The following is a 19,863-nucleotide window of genomic DNA, read 5'->3' on the forward strand; positions in this document are numbered from 1 at the left end:
AGGGCCGGAGCTTGTCGGTGCAGTGGCTCCAAGCTCGAGATGGTGCCACGACCGGGATGCGTTTCTGTGTGAGCTACTGGTTGGCCGGCGTTTTGTGGCGTGTCTCTCCGTCCGTCTCTCCCAGGCGGCCTCTCACGCTGATAAATAAGGAAGGGAAAACCGAAGTTTTATGCTTTCAGTTTCTTTCTATTCTAAAATTGCCATTAAGACTCAAAGCCAGCTCCCAGCGCTCACGTTTGGTTTGTGGGTCTCCACAGGGACAGTGGCATCTTGTGGCTGGTGACTGGCATAGGCAGACACTCGCCCTATTGGCGTTGGACGCAGGGCCATCGGCTGGGACCCCGGGGATCACGGGCTGTGACGCTGGTGGCAGCTCTCCCCTCGTGGAGTGGGCACCGTGGGCCCTTTGTAAGGTTAGGCTGCGTCCGGCAGTCGGCCGGGTTGTGGCCCTACCTCTCGGCCTAAGCTCTCTCCGGGGCTCGGGTCCCTGCGGCCCCCTTTGGCGGACGGCTGTCTCTGGAGTAGACATAATGTGCTTCTGGGGTTCCCAGTGCATATGGTGGTGCCTTCGGGCCTTTTAGATCCCTGTGCTTTGGTCAGACAGGAACCACCACAGAAGAGGAGGCTGGGTTCTCCCAGGACACCCCTGGACCGACCAGAGCTGCTCTGGAGCACTCACTTAGACCCCAAGTCCGGTAGTCACCAGGCCATCAGGCCCCTGTCCCACGAGGAAGCCCAGGGGACCCTAAGTCCTGAGCTGGTGGACCGTCTCTCATTTTGCCAGGTGCACGCGTGACGTTGGCAGCAGGCAGAACCATTGGTCACTCCCTGTGCCGGGTGCGCTCGTCCTGGGGGGACACGGCCTTGCCCTTGCTGTGGCGAGTGAGGGCGCTGAGGACCTGGGGGCCGCAGTCTGGGCTCTGACTCTGGCCTCCTGCTCGGGGCTGGACTGGTGATTTCTTGAGGACCCAGAGCAACACACCCCTTCCACTGGAAGCCGGTCCTCAGATGTGGCCTTTGCTGTTTGTTTCTTGCACACCTACTAGACCCTGGAAGGGGAGAGGGTCCGAGTGTCAAGCCCCGAAAGGAAGAAGTCAGTGCTCTGCTCGGTGCTCCGAGGACAGCAAGTTTGAGGGCCACCGACCTGCCGGCTTGCCCCCCGTGGCTCTGGGCCCCCGTTCCACTCGGAGCCGGCATCGTGCACCGAACGTGGTGCCCCGGGCTGCTCAGGTCTGTGGGGGGCCTTGTGACCCGTGCGACCCACCCTTCACTCCCGATTCTGAGGATGGGGGGGGCTGTTCAGAAATCCCACACCAGGGAGGGGCTTGGGTGATCTGAATGGGGAGGTGAAGTCAGAGTCGGGTCTCTCTCCCGAAAGTTCTTTCATTCACTATTTCGATAAAGTTCGGAATGCATCCTGTGTATGTCAGTCTGGTCTGGCTCCTCGCGGTGCTCCCGGGGCAGCCGGCTTGCGAGCTGGCGGGTTTGCTGCCTGCTCAGACCTCTCTAACCAGTGTTAGAGAGGACTTGGGAGTTGGAACGACTTGAGCTCGGCAGAGATCTCTGGGTTGTCTTGGGTGCCGCAGCCCGCTGGGCCTGAAGCAGCCTTGCTCTGGCCCCAGGGTGGGCGGGCCCCACGGCCTGGGATGTGTCTGGGGAGAGGCTTAGGTCGGGACAGCAGTCCGCAAAAGCTGGGCGCATCTGGGACCCCGCAGCCGTTTCTCGCGGCTGGAGGCCTGGTGGAGCTCTGCCCTCTCCTGTGCCCAAATCAGTGAACACAACAGCCTGTGGCCTTTAGAAATAATTTATTACCTCTTTCTTTAAATCCCTGCATAAGTCCCGCCTCCCCATCCCATGCACCTTCCAGCCGCCTCTGTCCTTACAGGCTTGTCATGAAGAAGTCTGTCTTCCAGAACATTCCACAGGTGATACATCTGAGGTCATCTTGGCAGGCCCAGGACTTTTGCCCTCTGGGTGGTTCCCACTTAGGGGCAAGGGTGTTCTTTTGTCCAGCATGGGAATGGCTGTGTGGAGGGCAGGTCCCGGACGTGTAGCCGTTTTTAGCGTACGCTTCAGTGGCACTTACAGCACTTATCACCACCTCTGGTTTCACCGTTTGTGACTGCCTGGAGGGACCCCGGGTGATCTTCAGGTAACCCCCCCAGGGCAGCGGGGACACCCCGTCCTCCTGCCCCCGCCTGCACGTAAGTGTGTGACCATGTTGTCTCCACTGGCCGGCTGCTGCGGATGTTCATGTGCACGTTCCTGTGTTGGGTTCTTGGGAGCGTGTGGCCTGCGGAGGGGTTGCAGGCACACGTCCCAGCTGTTTCCCACACAGCTGCTCCACTGCACGCTCCCCCAGCCGCGTATGAGGACCCCACTTTCTCCACATCCTTACCAACATGTGTTACTTTCCTTTGACAGAAATTCTGGCCATCTCGTGGCAGCAGTATCTCGCTATGGGTTTGACTTGCGTTTCCGTAATGAAACGTGCTGCCCAGCGTCTTCTCGTGTCCATGTGGACAGTTTGGACCTTTGAAAAAATGTCTTCCAGGTTCTTTGCCCACTTTTAAGTGGGTCGTTTGTCTTCAGTTTTTGGGTTGCAGGAGCATTTTATATATTTTGGATCTCAGAATACTCATCGGATATGTGACTTGCTGGAATCTTCTCCCACTTTGTTGGTAACTGTCTCCCACAGTCTGCATTGCCACCAGTCTTTGTTCTCAAGGCCTTGAGATGCATCACCTGGTTTCTCTTTATGTCACAGCTGGAGGAAAGGGGTCAGTCAGCATGGTGGCCATGGCACCTTGCTCAGGGGTTCTTCCAACCCAGAGTGCCCCCACCTCACCCCTGCTGGGGTGTTGGCTCCTGGTGACCGGTTCCTCTTACCATCAGCGGCCTTCTGTTGCCACCGTCTGTCTTCTCTGTGCCCTCACTTCTGGCTCCTGACCAAGGAAAAGAAGAAGGGATTTATGAATTTGTTGGGAGGACCAGCCCCTATGCCCTGTGCACATGGAGGTTAGCCCTGCTGGGGTTTCAGTAATGCTGCTTTCCTTACCAAGGTGCAGAAACAGGTGTTTCCCACACATGCACCTCACAGGCGTGACCCAGCACTGTTGCCATTACACGCACTAACATGGATGCTACCCGTGTGTGAAGTCAGGCCATGCTAAGCTGCTATAATTGCCTTCACTCTTGGGGAGCCTGTCAGCCGCAAAGACCACCCTGACCACAAAATGCAAACTGCTTGAGAAATAGCCTGGGGTGTTCTTAGCCCACCGAAGAGATAATAAGTTACCTAGAAGAAGGCCAAGCTTTCGTCAGAATACCCCAGAATAACATATGCTCTCTCACTTTCGCCACGGACCTGGAATTTCCACCGTGTGTCTGGCCAGACCCGGGCCATTTCCCTTCAGCCAAATGTGAGTGAACAAAGGAACACCTTCATTTAAAAGTCTTTCCAGAATGGCCCCCGGGTGGCTCAGTCGTTGAGCATCGGCCTTCAGCTCAGCTCAGGATCCGAGGGTCCTGGGATCAAGGCCTGCATTAGGCTCCCCGCTCTGCAGGAGGTCTGCTTCTCCCTTTCCCTCTGCTGCTCCCCCTGCTTGTGCACTCACTCTCTGTCAAATAAACAAATAAAATCTTAAAAAAAAAAAAAAAAAAAAAAACCTCTTTCCAGAACTTTGTGTTTTGCACTGGAGGTATGAATGGCAGGGTCTAATTTTATAAGGAAGAATATGGTTTTTCTAATCTTTTGTTAATATCTAAGAAATTTTCTTTCTCAAGCTTAGGCCAGGACTCTTTCAGAGAGTGGTGTGGGGAAAAGGAAGGAAGGCAAAGGGAGAAAACAGCAGCCTGAAATCCTGTGTTGGTCGCTTCCGAAAAATAAACCTAGTGTTGCAGAAGACTCTCTTTCCAGGGTGGGCTGGGGGGCCCGTCTTGGGCCAAGTCGGGGTCTTCTTTTACGTATCAAGGAACTGCTGCCTATGGAAGAGGTTGCAGGTTGGAATGGAAATTTGGGCCGTTTAATTTGGAAATGGGGCAGTGTCTTAAACAGGGCAAGCTGACCTGAGCGCCGGATTTGTATTTCGTCAAATGATGAGGACCCCTGGACAGGCCGATGTGTCCTCCTGAAGCCCGGAGCAGAGCCTGGAGGAGGTACTCGGGCAGGTGGGAAGGCGCCGGGCGAGGCGCAACACGGAGGGGGTCGCAGCGTCTGGTCACAGCGCACAGCTGCGTGGTCACGACGGAAACGACGTCTCGCAGGGTTGGTGTGTCCAGGGCCAACTGACGGAACAGTGGCTTGGACGCTGGCAGGCACAGATCGGGACCGCTGACAGGTCCGGGTGACCCTGCGGCGCGCGCCCTTCCGGGCGGGGAGTCGGCGGTCCCCGAGGGGCGTGGGTGACGCGCTCTCTTCCGCGGATGGCGTTTGCGCCAGAGCCGGGAGCGGAGGTTGCGAGCGTGGGGGTGTCTGGAGCCCGGGCCCGTGGCTGGGCCTGGCGCTGTGGGGCGACGGTCGTGGGCAGCCCCGGGTCCCCACGGCCGTGTAACCGGTGCTTCGCGGCCACCGTGGCAAACAGCGTATCAGCCAACAGAACACTTTCAAAGAAGATTTGTTTGACAGACGGAGATGGGGGGGGGGGGCTAGCGGCTCCCCGCGGAGCAGAGGGCGCGACGCGGGCCTCCATCCCAGGACCCTGAGACCGTGACCCGGGCCCCCCAGGCGCCGCGTGTGAACCGAGGCCGGTGCGCACCCGCCGTCCGCTCTGCCGCCCAGGCCGGGAGCGCGGCCTCTGGAGCCTCCGGAGCCCGACGCCCGCCCGGGAGGACACGGGGTCTCCCCGGGCGCGTGGCCCCGGCGGCCCTCGGGCGAGCGGCCTGGCCCCTGGCGTCCCCGCAGCGGCGCCCCGACGCCCGGAGTCGCCGGCGCGGGGGTGCGGGCCGGACCCTACGCGGAGCCGAAGCGGCGCACCCCGGGCCCGGGGGGGAGGGTCAAAATCTGCGTCCGCATCACTTACTGTGCTCGCGACCTGTCGCCACCGTGACCCCCTTGCCCCCCACCGTGCCGTCGTAGAACAACAGGTGTATGAACACCTCAGCGGAGGAAAGGGCAGGTCTGGGGCATGGCCCTGTGGCCCCGGTGTCCAGTGCCAGGCATTCGCCAGATGTTCACCCAGGTGATCTCCCGGGTGTCCTCTCAGGTGACCTCCCGGGTGTCCTCTCAGGTGATCTCCCGGGGGTCCTCTCAGGTGATCTCACGGGTATCCTCTCAGGTGATCTCCCGGGTGTCCTCTCAGGTGACCTCCCGGGTGTCCTCTCAGGTGATCTCCCGGGGGTCCTCTCAGGTGACCTCCCGGGTGTCCTCTCAGGTGATCTCCCGGGGGTCCTCTCAGGTGACCTCCCGGGTGTCCTCTCAGGTGATCTCCCGGGTGTCCTCTCAGGTGATCTCCCGGGTGTTCTCTCAGCTCATCTCCCGGGTGTCCTCTCAGGTGATCTCCCGGGTGTCCTCGCAGGTGATCTCCCGGGTGTCCTCTCAGCTGATCTCCCAGGGGTCCTCTCAGGTGATCTCCCGGGGGTCCTCTCAGGTGATCTCACGGGTATCCTCTCAGGTGATCTCCCGGGTGTCCTCTCAGGTGATCTCACGGGTGTCCTCTCAGGTGATCTCCCGGGTGACCTCTCAGGTGATCTCCCGGGTGTCCTCTCAGGTGACCTCCCGGGTGTCCTCTCAGGTGACCTCCCGGGTGTCCTCTCAGGTGACCTCCCGGGTGTCCTCTCAGGTGACCTCCCAGGTGTCCTCTCAGGTGACCTCCCGGGTGTCCTCTCAGGTGATCTCCCGGGTGTCCTCTCAGGTGATCTCCCGGGTGTTCTCTCAGCTCATCTCCCGGGTGTCCTCTCAGGTGATCTCCCGGGGGTCCTCTCAGGTGATCTCCCGGGTGTTCTCTCAGCTCATCTCCCGGGTGTCCTCTCAGGTGATCTCCCGGGTGTTCTCTCAGCTCATCTCCCGGGTATCCTCTCAGGTGATCTCCCGGGTGTCCTCTCAGGTAATCTCCCGGGTGTCCTCTCAGGTGATCTCCCGGGTGTCCTCTCAGGTGATCTCCCGGGGGTCCTCTCAGGTGATCTCCCGGGGGTCCTCTCAGGTGATCTCCCGGGTGTTCTCTCAGCTCATCTCCCGGGTGTCCTCGCAGGTGATCTCCCGGGTGTCCTCGCAGGTGATCTCCCGGGTGTCCTCTCAGGTGATCTCCCGGGGGTCCTCTCAGGTGATCTCACGGGTATCCTCTCAGGTGATCTCCCGGGTGTCCTCTCAGGTGATCTCCCGGGTGTCCTCTCAGGTGATCTCCCGGGTGTCCTCTCAGGTGATCTCCCAGGGGTCCTCTCAGGTGATCTCCCGGGTGTTCTCTTAGCTCATCTCCCAGGTGTTCTCTCAGGTGATCTCCCAGGGGTCCTCTCAGCTCATCTCCCGGGTGTTCTCTCAGCTCATCTCCTGGGTGTCCTCTCAGGTGATCTCCCGGGTGTCCTCTCAGGTGATCTCCCAGGGGTCCGCTCAGCTCATCTCCCGGGTGTCCTCTCAGCTCATCTCCCGGGTGTTCTCTCAGCTCATCTCCCGGGTGTCCTCTCAGGTGACCTCCCGGGTGTCCTCTCAGGTGATCTGGGTGTTCTCTCATGAGATCTCTCAGGTGATCTTCCTGGTGTTCTCCCAGGTGTTTTGCCCTCTTCTTGATTCTTATTTGGGTCACTTGCTAACTCTTCTGGAGGTGGGAGGGCCAGGTGAAAACCGTTCCCTGGCTGAGGTTTCCTGTGGCGTCTCTTTTGTGTGGCCCCTACTTGTTGGTACGTACTGTTTACTGTGCAAATGCACAGGAATAATGTTCTAGGAGGGCCCAGGCCCAGCATGGGGACAGCTTGGATCCTTGTCTTCACCAATGTCCAGGGGCCCTTGTTCTTCCAGAAGTTTCCATGGTACCTCACTTTAGTTTCCTGCATTAAAAAAAATCTCAGCATACTTCTGCCATCTGTGTTCTGTTATGTTCTTCACCCTCCTCAGCTACCTCCTCACCCTTGTCCCTTTACTGTAACTTGTCAGAGATTCCTGATGCAACTAGTAGAAACAAAGTCTAGGAGAACAAAAGACTTTGGGGAGTGGAGCCGTGCTGGAGGGTGTGGAGGAAGCTCAGACCCTATAGTTTCATTATTTACCTGCCACAGGTGGTCTTCCGGCCAGAAATTCCCATGATTCAAGGGGACCCCAGATGCTGCTCCTGCTGTGGGAGTGGTGGCGAACTCCAGGGCAGGTGCCCCTTGATGACAGCCTGGTGTCCTTAAGAGTGGGGCCCTGGTGGACCGCATGAGGGGTCTGGAAGGGCACACCCACGCCTGGGGCCAGAGGGTCCCAAAGGCACAAGGCCAGGCAGGTGCCCCCTGAGTGGGGCGGCCCCCCCACCCAGACCCACAACCCTCTCAACAAGGGGAAGGAGCCAGCGTGGCTGCATCCTCAGAGTTCTCAAAAGGATTGGAAAGAAATGGGAAACCAGTTTACTTTTAAATGGCATCCACTAGCTCAAAACTTAGAACTGTATGGGGGGAGAAGTCCGTGTCTCAGTGTCCCCTTCGACCGAGGGCCCCAGGCTGAGACTGGAGGGTAGCGCCCCGTAGAGGACGTTCTCCCGGTCCCAGCAGGGCCACAGGCTGAGGTCCCAGCCCCTGAGGGGCTGTCGACTGTGTATTTTTTTTTAAGATTTTATTTATTTATTTGAGAGAGAGAGCGCGAGAACAGGCATGAGAGGGTAAGGTCAGAGGGAGAAGCAGAGCCGCCCGCAGCAGGGAGCCTGATGAGGGACTTGATCCCGGGACTCTGGCTTCATGATCTGAGCTGAAGGCAGTTGCTCAAGCAACCGAGCCACCCGGGCGCCCGGGTCTGCATATTTGTATGGCAGTGTCGGCTGACGGTGGGAAAGTGTCTTCCCCTCGCAGGCTCAGGGTCTTCCGGCTTCCTGACACAACGGACATGAAGGGCAGGGCAGGGGCGCCTTTCTCTCGTGGGTAAATGCAGGGTACCTGCAGGACCAGCAAGGGCGCCCCTGCCCGGGATCGGGGTGCAGACCGGGTGAGAGTACAGTCCTTCTCTGATGTGGCCCCGGCAGCAACGCAGGGAGCCCTGAACGCTCCCCCGGGGCGTTACCTGTCTTTGTTCGAGTCTGCTGGTCTGGTCAGGAAGGTTCAAAAATAACGGTGCACCGGGACGTCGCACCAGCCGGCACAGTGCGTCACGGTGGACCCTCTCTGCTCTCCTTTCCCGCTGCACTGACCGCTCAGGAAGGGATTGGTCACAACCTGGTGGCTCGGGCGGGCCCACCCGCACAGGTCCCTGCAGACCCGGCTGTCCCTTCATCTGGCCTGCCCTGTGAGCTTGTCTAACCCATTTATTTACTCCTTTCCGGTCTGGCATACACGCCTGTCGAATCCGAATCGGAACGGACCTGGTGGGTACAGCCGAGTAGCTCCTGTAGCTGTCGCATGGTGCCCATGGCACACGGCCCCCTAGGCCCTCAGGCCTGTGACAGAGTTGGTAGTGTGATGGCTGCATGGTGTCAGACGCTCTGTCACCGGACTAATCCCATGATTCAGATTATCACCAGTGCACCTGGACGGAAGGAAGAAGATGCTTTCCCCACTGATGTATGAGCTCCTGAACCTGAGGACGTGTGTGTGTGTCCTGGGGGGTCCTGTAGGGGCTCCCGAACCTAAGGACATTGTGTGTGTGTGTCCTGGGAGTTCTCGTGGGAGCTCCTGAACCTGAGGACATGTGTGTGTTTCCTGGTATAGTTTTCCTCACCGTTAAGGCTTGGAAACAACAACTTGTGTCACAGCTTTGGGGCTGGGCATTTGGGGCCTGCAGGACGGGCTGGATTTGGCCGCATGAGTCTTCCTTACACCGAGGCCTAGATCGGGCTGTCGCAGTCTGCCGGCTGATGGGCTGGGCTGCAGGTCCCTGAAATGTGCCTCATGGGTTATAGGTCCACAAAGGTACTGGGAGGTCATTTATGCTCTGACAGCCCCCTGCCCTGCCCTGCACCTTCGTGCTGTCCCTCCAGCAGTGGCCTTGGGGCTCTGACTTCTTGGCTCAGGACAAGTTCTTATTCCAGGGACCGAGTGGACTCCACAAGGCTCTGTCCTTGCCCAGTCACGGCTGGAGAGCCCAGACCCCGGGGGTGGGGGGCTCCCTGGGCTCATATCTCAGGGGCAGGAGGGTGGAGTCTCTCTTTGGGTTTTGGCGGGTCTTTGAAAGCTGAAATGCATAATCAGCGCTCCGAGACCCCTACCCAGCTGGTCACTTGATTGTTGTATGTACTGGTCTGTTAAGTTGAACGAACATTTATCGGGTGCTCACGACTTGCCAGACTTGCCTTGTTTCACATGCTGGAGGCAAAGAAAGAGAGGAGACCCAGTATTGTCGTGGGTCGCGTGGGGAGGAAGGAGGAGACGAGCGAGCAGGCCGTGTGGCTGGAGGCTGTGGGTCTGAGGGCGGAGGCCTGGCTGAGGATCTCCGCGGTGTCCCAGTCCCAGGACTGGGGACTGGCTCTGCTGTCGTCCTTGGGGGTCTTGACAGGCTTCTTCCGTGGACGTGGGCCGTCCGGGGTCTCCGGGAGCCGTGGGAGGGGGTTGGGGGTGGCGATGCTGGTCCGAGTCCACGGTAGGCGGGGCTCTAGCCTGGGACCGGGGTGGGGGGCACCGAGGTGGAGCCCCCCGTGCTGAGACTCTTCCCAGGGTCTGAAATTGTGCCCTGCTGCTTGTGGTCACCGCACGGGGCGTTGCCCCGTCTTACAGAGCCAACACGGACGTGTGCCCAACCTCTCTTTTCCTGTCTCCCGTGTGAGGCGAGCGGAGGGCTGCTCCAGAACGGTGTCCCCCCTCCCCGGCAAGTAAACTCCGAGAAGCGTGTCCGTTGCCGTATTTCCGTTCCTGCCTTAGCTCCCGGGGAACTCTGAGCTCAACGGATCACGGAGTCGCACGTGTTGGGGCTGGATAGGTATAATTTTCTTTCTTTTCATTGTATTTTGAACTTCTAATTTCCATGTGAACAGCCTTATCTTTCTTAAGATTTTATTATTTTGGGGGGGTGTTGTGTGCAAGAGGCAACGGAGAGAGAGAACCCTCCGGCAGGCTCCCGGCTGAGCACGGAGCTCGACCCGGGGCTGGATCCCATGACCCTGAGTTCATGACCTGAACCGAAACCAAGAGTCAGGCACTTAACCGACCGAGCCACGCAGGTGCCGTGAGAACAGCCTTATTTTATGCTTGTCTTTGACCTGCCCCGACGACCTCTGGGCGGAAATCGGCCTGTGTACGGAGCAGCCCTTCCCGGTCGTGATCCCCCGGAGGCAGAGGGAGCGGTCGTGCAGTGCTGGAGCGTCCGGGCAGCTCAGGGTGGGGTTCTCGGGCCGAATCAGTGCGCAGTAGAGGCGGCTGCTCGTAACTCGATTTAGAAACCCAGTTTCATCTGTTTTTGTGGAGTTTTAGTCTCTTCACTATGAAGTGATAAAATAGCAAGGTATTAAAAAATGTACTCAAAAAGGTACGTTCAAGGAGATAGAATATTTAGTCCTGGAGTCGATCTTTCGGGGGACGTAGACTCTTCTGTTGTTGCAATGAGCCACCCGGCCCCAGAGCCTGTGGGCGCACTGACATATCCTGAGCCAGAGTGACCGAAGGCCTGCCTGCGTTCGCCCACAGCGTCCCCTTCCAGAGCGGAGGCCACCGGGCTGGGGAGGGCCCACTGGCGCCGTGTGGGTGGGGTCGGTCCGAGCTCGTGGAGGGGAGCCCCCGAGGCTCACGGCCGGAAGGAAGGGGCTCTGTCGGGAGAGCCGGCAGTCCGCGCGCTTCCCTCCGATGCTCTTTCCCTCCCTCCTCCATCCTGCTCTTGCCGGGGATGCTGAGGGCAGAGCCGCCTCTGTGCTGGGTGCCGGAGGGTAGCCAGCCACCTCCGACCCCTCGGGGGTGACACAGCTGAGCGCGGTCACCAGCGTCTCTCCTCGGGTGCTGGTCTCTGTGACCTCCAGCACCCCCTTCCAGGTGTGGACGGCCTTCTTCCTTGGCCCCCTCGAGGCCCTCCAGACGGGACAGAGGCTTCTTTATCAGGCTGGCCCCCCGCCCCCAGCCTGGCAGCGAGGTGTGGGCGTCCACACAGGGTCTTCCCTCCCTCCGGTGGAGCAGGAGGCCCCGGGCACGAGGGTTTGGTTTTCCTGGCACAAGAAAGTGTGGTGGCTCGGGAACGATGACACTTTCAGATCGCAACCTCTGTCCCCCTTACCCAGGGCCTGCTTCCTGGATATAGGAGCCAGAGTCTGCTCATTCAGCGTCTTTACTTTACTGCTGTCCAGCGCTGCCTTCTGCTTGTGTTAGTAGGTTGGCTGTTGGGAGGTGGAACCAGGTTCCAGATGTGCGGTCTCCATCGAATCTGGTTGGCACACAGCGTACGTTCATGGGCAGTAGGAGAAAGAGTCATGGAAAATGACCCTGGTTGGGTTCTTAGAATGAAACCAAGGTTTACTTTTCTTTGACGTGGTGGTCACTTATTCATCCATTCACTGAGCAGATAAATCAGCACGTGCTGTATACCGGAACAGCCTTGCTTTCCTACGAGAACGTCTCCATGCGCTGGGAAGAGGGACGTGTTTCTCGTCAGGGACAGAAAGGCACCATTATATGCAGCCAGGCAGGGAGATGGCCACCAGCCTTTGGGCTAAACAGTCAGCGTGGAAGGAGTGGTCATCTGTTCTGAAGGTGGTCGGGGTGGGACACAGGCGAGCTGAGACGCCCACCCCCAATCTGCGGCGGGGCTCCAAGCAGACTCGGGGAAACGCCTCATTCTCAGCCTGTTCGGCCCAGAGAGGTCCCCAACAGTAAGGACCTGGGGCAGGACGTGGCTGGGGGTGCTGCCCGCTCTCCCAGCCCTCCTGGGCGTCGGTTCCGGTCGGCCTGCTGCTCTCTGTGGCACTGTCCTCACAGCCCCCCGCCTGGGGCCCCGAGACGGCGGAATGCGGCTCCGTCTGTGCTCACACCGGCATTTCCATGGTGTCAGGTGCCTCTCTCTCTCTCTCTCTCCCTTTTTTTTAAAGGTTTTATTTATTTATTTGACAGAAATCACAAGTAGGCAGACAGGCAGAGAGAGAGGAGGAAGCAGAGAGCAGAGAGGAAGCAGGCTCTGTGCTGAGCAGAGAGCCTGATCGAGCAGGGGGCTCGATCCCAGGACCCAGAGATTGTGACCTGAGCCCAAGGCAGCCGGTTAACCGCCTGAGCCACCCAGGTGCCCCCGGGTGTCTCTGGTTCAGGCACATCTTTCCCTTCTCTCTTCACGGGACCCACCTGGTGGAATGTCAGCGACTGTTGCTTGGTTCTGAGGTTCTTTGGAGAATAAACAGGAGCAAATCCCAGTTCTGTATTTTCCCCCAGCGATCATCTCCCATGAGACTTTCGAATAGGTTTCTTTTCTCCTTTTAAGAAACACAGGAACTTGCAGCTAAATATCTCATTTGCTGTAAAACAACAACAACAAAACCAAAACAAATTCCAAGGGGAAGCATGGTGAGTCCTGATTCTCACCATCGAGATGTCAGCCGGGAAGTTCTCAACGTCGGGCTGGTTTTAAGTTTCAAGGTTTGTGAACGCTGCACAAGTGATCTCCCAAACCAGAACCGGAAGACAGAAAGCATCTGTTTGGGGCCTGGCGTGTGTGAGGGGACGGCCTCGTCGGGCAGCGCAGCAGGGGCGGCCCGGGTCTGCTGCCCTTGCCCCTCGCTCCGGAGAGGCCCATGGGCCGCGTACTCTTTGGCCCCTGTGGAATGCGGTCGCACCCCTGCATGCATGTGCACAGGACCTTTCCCATGTGCTGGGCTTGGCTCAGATTCACATGCCTCTCACCAGCTTGGCCGTGTCTCCATGGGCCTGGCTCGCGCGCACGTGGTGTGTTTTGGAGCGTGGTAACTCGGCGGCTCTACCGGAGACCACTCGTTCTTTTTCTGTTTCTTCACCCGCCAAGAGCCATTGGTGATTCCCAAAAGGAAAATCTCTGGACTCTTTCGAAGTAAAAGCTTCTTGGACCTGGAGGAGCCGTGGAGAGCTCGTGTGTTCTCGTGCTCCTCCCGGGGGGAAACTGAGGCCCGGAGAATCGGGTCTCCTGTCCCGCTGTGTGCAGGAAAGGACCATGTGCGCCGACTCCACCACTGCTCTTTGGAACCCTGGAGGAACATGCTGGTTAGAAATAAGGCGCACGGCCCGGAAACCCCACCCCGCTGTGCGGGTGTCTGTAGTGACATTAACTGAAAAGTCAAGAAGCGTCCAACAAGCTGAGCTCGTCTCAGCCCTCCCGGAGGCTCTGGCGGGCCCGTTTGCAAACTGGCATCTTTTAAACGCGCTGGGTCCCCCCAAGGGAGTCGGAATGTCTGTTCCGTTGGGAGTTGTGCGGGCGAGGCTGCGCCCGGGGGGCTTTGGTGCTGAGTTCTGAGGAGCTGGTGCTCTGGTCCGGGTCGGCGTCTGTTGCTTTCTTCAGTTTCGGCAGGAGTGAGGCAGTTTGGCCCTTTGCGGAGCCGCCGGTGTTCTGGCTGTGCCTGGGCGCTCAGAGCTGCCCTGCCGTCCGAGGCGGGGTCGGGGGCCTGCGGGCGCCCCGGGAGACGGGACGCAGCGGAGGCCTCTGAGAGGCGAGGGGTGGCCCGAGGCTTTTCCTCCGCAGAGGAGACCTCGTCGCCGCCTGGGTGTCCACGTCACAGGCTGCCCGTGGACAGAGCTGTCGACCCTGTTCGCACTTGTGAGTCTCCAGGAGAGGACGCAGACTGCGGTGCTGTCGGCGATCGTGGACAGACCCCGGGGCCCACAAGGAGCCGGGGATCCGGGCTGTTTTCTGCGGGGCCCTCTGGGCGTGCTGCTGCCTGAGGCTCTCTCCTTCCGTGTGGAGTGGGGGCCGTGGGAGGGGGACACTGGGCCAACAGCAGGTCTCCCCGCGGGACTTACCTCTAACTGGCGAGTCGGTCTGTGCTTTAAACAGCCGGAGGGGCGCCGAGTGGCGCCGTCAGTGAAGCATCTGCCTTGGGCTTGGGGCATGATCTCAGGGTCCTGGGATCGAGCCCCTGCGTCGGGCTCCCTGCTCAGCGGGGAGCCTGCTTCTCCCCTCCCCCTGCCCCACCCCTGCTTGTGTGCTCACTCACTCTCTCTGTCTCAAATAAAGAAATAAAATCTTTTAAAAAATAAACAGCTGTAGTCCATGTTTTTTTTTTTTTCTTTAAAAAGGGTCTTTCTCCTTAATTATTGCCCCAGCTTTGACCTAGTACTGACAAATCAAATTCAGAATAACAAAGCGAGCCGGGAGATGAATGGATAAGCAAAATGTGGTCCATCCGTACAATGAAATATTTAGCCTTGCCGAGGAAGGAAATCCTGACACTTGCTACAACGCGCATGAACCTTGAGGGCATTTTGCTGAGTGAAAGGAGGCAGTCACAGAAGGACAAATACTGATCACTTCTGTGAGTTACCTCGAGTAGCCGGCTTCAGACGCAAAGTGGGAGGGTAGGTGCTGGGGGAGGGGTTGGGGTTGTGTTGAGTGGGTGCAGAGTTTCAGTTTTGCAAGAAGAAAAAGTTAGAGATTGGTTGCCCAATAGTGTAAATATACTTTATACTCAAAGTGGTTAAGATGATACATTTTAAGTTATATGTATCTTACCATAATTTACACATTAAAAAAAATCAAAGGGGCTGGTCTGAGTAAAGTCCTGATTCGTAGGCCAGTGGATCCCTGCTTGGGCCACTTTGTTCTGGAGGTTGTGTGGGTGTCACCTTGCACTCTAACTCGTCGCTTGCTCTCTGATATTTTGATTGTGGCAGCAAGAAAGACATATAAAGAGCTACTGGGTTTGCAAAAGGGACAGCAGGTGCATTGCTGTGAAATAAGTGCGTTACTTGGAAAAGTGCCTGTGATTGGGAACACGGTAACTGTACGCTAAGTCGATGATATATTTACATTTGCTTTTTAGGTGAAGCCAAAAATCTTCCCACTTACCCGGGGCCAAACAAGATGCGGGATTGCTACTGCACGGTGAACCTGGACCGGGAGGAGGTTTTCAGGACCAAGATTGTGGAGAAGTCGCTCTGGTAATGTCCGCTGTTTGCTTTCCTCCGTCCACTTCCTCTGTGTGGCAGATGCCCGGAACGCTGTCCGCGCTGCTCGGCGTGTGTGAGGCACTGGAATGTTCTGTGAGCTCCCGTCTGCCAGGGCCGTTGGGCTGCCGTCTTGGTGGCGGTCCCCAGATGCTCATGCTGGCCCAGGCTGAGCAGCCTGCAGGTGCAGGGGGAGCGGTCGCCCACTGCAGGGGCGTGTGTGGGCACCTTCCGGTCAGAGATGAGCTGAAGGTCACAGTGTGCACCGGACATAGCAGCAGTCAGGCATTTTGACAGGTGAACACTTGGAAAGCTTATTATCATTTTTTTAACCACCTTCCTTTAAACTTTCCTAGAGAGACAAATCTGAGATGGGCGTAGAAGTGATGCTCACTGAGGAAAGGGGGCCCGGACAGCACTCACTGAGAGCGCTAGAGAAGGTCGGCTGGAAGGAGCAGCACCTAATAGGGCCTCAGGTCCTTGGGGAGTTTGCCACACGATGCACACATCAGCACCTCGGAGGGTCAGCTGTTAAGGGCCACTCACCACTGGAGGGCTTGTCGAGACAACCGTCTGCCCAGACGTTTCTGACCGTCTCCCCGTGATGCTGCCCCTGGACCACACCCCGGGGACAGGAGGGCTCCCTAAAAGTCGCAGCAGCTTCCGTGGAGGGTGGGGAGAGAGAACCCAGAAACGCGAGTGTTAGCAGGGGCGGGCCTCGTGGTTTGCAGCCGGGCGAAGCCAACACAGCTAGTGGGGGTCCTGAGCAAGTCATTTATTACCAAGTGGCTGGTGGAGAGGAGCAGGGTCCTCCAGGAAGCCCGTGTTTACAAGTGTGGGTGGACCCACGCACACAGCTGTTTTCGGTTTGAGAGCAGTTTTCGCAGAACAAGTGTATCCTTCATACTGTTCTCTCTGAGAGGGAACAAGCCGCACATTCTGACCGAACTTCGTTTTTACAGACCTGTTAGGGATTTCCTGCTCCTTCCATTCTCCGTCTGCACAGGGCCCCCCAGCGCTGGGAGGCGCCCCTGAGGCCAAGTGGCCACAGTGTGTGGGCCGGGCATGCTCCAGAGTGTCTGGAATCATTTGTTGTAGGAAAACAGAACTCCTGAGTCGTCTGTCAGGAGTCGCGCCTGGCTTTGGGGCTGGTGATGGAGGTGAGGCCAGGGCTCATGACGTCACTGTAACCTTCTGGGTTACCTCCACGGTCCTGATGCCGGGTGAACCCTTTCTGTGTTTGCCCGGTTGGCACTGATGCCCGGAGGTCCTATAGCTGGAAAGTCACTGTGGTCTCAGGGAAGCTGGGCCCTCCCCAGACCTGCTGAGCCCAGACCGCTAGGAAGAGAGTCTGCTTGGGAACCTCTGTTTTAGGCAAGGCTGGGGGGGGGGGTCATGATCTTCAAAACATTTTAGACGAGCTTAGAAGTGGAAATTGTGGTTCCTGGATTTGGTGATACTAGAAAATGTGCTTCTGGAGCAGGAAAGGGAAGCTCAGAGCTAAATAAGGGTAACGATGTAGTCATACTGTCCTTTCAGAAAATCAGCCGTCTGAGAAACAGCCAGAATCAGGTGGGAGCCCCCAGAATGCTGTCACAAGGAGCCAGTTACCTGTAGTCAGTGCCCTGAGGTAATGGTCTGACTTGGAAAATTCATGCTCTCCTTATGGACAGTTTTAATGAGCTTGGCTATTTTTGTTTATTTACTTATTAGCTCAATGAATATTTATTTATGTATTAAAGATTTATTTATTCATTTGAGAGACAGAGAGAGCGAGCAGGCATACGTGCGCGTGAGTGAGAGAGGGGCAGAGGGAGAGACTCTGGAGCAGGGACCCTGCTGAGCGTGAGCCTGATGTGATTCCGGGACGCGGAGATCATGACCTCAGCTGAGACCAAGAGTCGGGTGTTCACTGACTGAGCCACCACGTGCCCCTCGGTGAAAATGTATTGAGTGTTTCTCTAATATACTGACAAGGCGAGGGTGCTCTAAACAGAAAGTTAAAAGTGACAGCAAAGAAAGACACTAACACAAAATAATTCCAGGAACTTAAAAAATATGGGTGCATTTCACCATTTAGTATTGAGGCAAAAACTGTATTCACACCGGTGGACCTTGTGGGCGGGTAGCCCCAGAGCTCTGCTGCACAGCGTCAGGCCAAAAAGGCAAAGGAACTCACCCTGTAAAGGAAGTTAGCGCAGAAAGGTGCTGCCTCCACTTGGTGCCAGATACTTGAAACCAAAAATTAGCTCTCTTGTGAGTTTGCACGCCTGAATCCAGAAGCCTCGGTCCAAGCACCGGCATTGCCGTAGTCCCGGATAGCTGTAACGTCCTCAGAGGTGACGAAAGGCTGGTCTCAGCAAATCCAGACGTACCCTTCAGTCCAGGCCTCGGAGAATCTTCCTCTGTGATCTCTGAGGAGAAAATACAGGCGAACCCAAGGAGGTCAAGTGTCGGGTGCATTTGCCAAGAAAAACAACAAGATCAGACCCGAAGGGTTTGCAGAAGGTCCGCCGACAAGGGTTAATGACGTTGAAGGAATGAGAGACAAGGTTGAAAACATGAGTGGGATGAGGAATGATAAAGAACGATGAACCCAGTTTCCGAAAGAACCACATAGAATTCCCGGAAACGAAGGACGTGAGACCTTGAGTGGAAACGTCCCCGGGTGAGTAAACGGCTGGATGGGAGAAGCAGTGGGCGGGAGGGCAGGCTCCAGACACACCCAGACACACAAGGACGTGGGAAGGACGAGGGCGTTAGGGACAGAGCCGAAGAACGTCCAGACGTGTCTCACGGGGACTCGGAGGCGAGAGGGCAGAAGCCCGTACACGAGGGTCGCTGGAGGGAGGCGACGCGTGACGATTCTGGTTCGAGTAGCCTTGGCTGGAGGCCGGAAGCAGAAGACCCATCCGCAGGCTCTGCCGGCTTTGAGGCGGGGGAGGAGGGCCGAGGCTCCGACGGCAGCCGCCGGCAAGAAGGAAGTGGGCACACTGCCAGCGTCCCCCAGTGCGGGCAGCACTCGGTCATCACCTCCGAGGAGCGCCCTGCCCGCCCGTGTCATCCCTGCGGAGTCTTCCCTCTCTCCAGCACGCGTCTATGGGCCTCAGCGTTTCCTCTCAGATCGGCCACTCCACTTGGCAAAGTCACTGTGGGAAATAAGGGCCTCCTTCTGGTCTCTGAACTCAAGAGAGCCAGAGGGCTTGGTGGCCCCTCCGGGCCTCGGGGGAGGGTCAGTCCTGAACTCAGCTGCTGCCCAGTACCGTCTTGGGACTCAGAAGTACAGACGGAATGTGTCGGAGAGACGGGGACGCGCGTCTCCGTCCCTTCTCAGCGGAGGGCCATCCCGGGGCCCCTGGGATGGGACCATGCTGCTCAGGTGTGCCCAGCACTCGCATGAGGCTGCCCCTCACGAGTAACTCCTCAGCGGGTAACTTCGGGAAAGGCCCGAGTTTGTTCTTTGCTTTCCTTCGGCTGTGGGAGAGGGTGCTGGGGGAGGCTCAGCTTTAGACCTCCTTGGAAGGGCTCGTGGGGTCTGGCACTGGGGAGCACCAGTCCTTTCCTCCTGGCCTTGTCCATTCTCCAGAAAAGTGATTTGGGGCAAAGTTTCTGTCTTACTAGGAAAATACTTTCCTGACGTTGAGCGTGAGCTTTGTTCACATGTAACTTCTATGGCTATAATCGTGGTATCACTTAAATGGCAGCTCATTGTCTGTTGGCTTAAACTCAGGCTCCGGGATGTTGGACTGTCACATCGGGGCTCACAGGCAGCTGCCGTCCCAGACAGCACGGCACACATGCGGAGAGCACCTGATGACCCACCCGGAGAGTCCGCCTCCCACTTCCCAGACAGGCTGGGGAAGGTCACATCACGGAGGAAATCACCACTTTCTCCAGTAAAAGAAGCATATTCTTGTTACGTGAACAAAAGAAGTTAAAAGCAAGACCTCTTCAATGCTGGGCCGCTCATTTGCAAGAATATTCCCCAAAGCACTCTATATTCATTTCCTTTTGTCAACATGTGTGATTATTTCAAGGATGACTTTGCCTCCCTTTTCCCACAAAATGCCTACAAAGTGTGGGAACAGCTCCTGGCCTGAAGAGGAGCTGCCCCAAGCTTCCTGATCTGACCCGCACCTTCCCCAGTGGCCACTGAGACGGGGTTGCGGTGCTGAGCCTCTCCCCAGGGCCACTCCGAGACCCCCGCCCACAGGCAGTCTCCATCGGCTTCCTCTCACCTGGTTTCTGTTGTGGGGAAGGGGCCACCCCCTGGCACTGGCCTGTCTTCCCACAGAGGCTTCTCACCTTCCGGTGGGAACGGTGCTCGCTCGGCCCAGAGTGTGCTGGTGTCTGAGGACTGTTAACGGAGGGTCACAAAGTTGTGTTCGCAGTAAGATTCCCTCTTGCTCTGAAAACTGGGATTGTTCCAGAATGGTCTGGAGTATGTGGACATACAAGTCAATGTGGTTATTTCCAGGGGGGTAGTGGGATTATGGGGGATGTTTTTGTTTTTGCTTTTTTACATAAGATTAGAAGTTAGACAGTAAAATAACCACTTTCTGGAGCAAAGTGAGGAGGAGCTCGCCCATCGCCGTGTTTGTCTACACGGGCGTAATTACAGCCCCTCACATCCTGTCATTCCTGCTGGGAACGTTCCCAGAGGAGAGGTCGTCCCCAGGCAGGATGGGTGTACGCTTCCAAACTGGAGTTAAAGAG

General features: G+C 57.4%; 1 protein-coding gene across 2 annotated transcripts in view; it reads left to right on the forward strand.

Moving 5' to 3' along the window:
* Positions 1–19,863, forward strand: part of RASA3 (RAS p21 protein activator 3) — a 115,014-nt gene that overhangs the window by 26,303 nt on the left and 68,848 nt on the right. For both annotated transcript variants that reach the window (XM_080799025.1, XM_080799024.1), the window contains exon 2: positions 15,024–15,141. In XM_080799025.1, the coding sequence (XP_080655151.1) occupies positions 15,024–15,141 (118 nt within the window). The remainder of the gene's footprint in view (positions 1–15,023; positions 15,142–19,863) is intronic.

This window comes from Martes martes (genome assembly GCF_963455335.1).
Source record: "Martes martes genome assembly, chromosome: 3".
NCBI lineage: Eukaryota > Metazoa > Chordata > Mammalia > Carnivora > Mustelidae > Martes > Martes martes.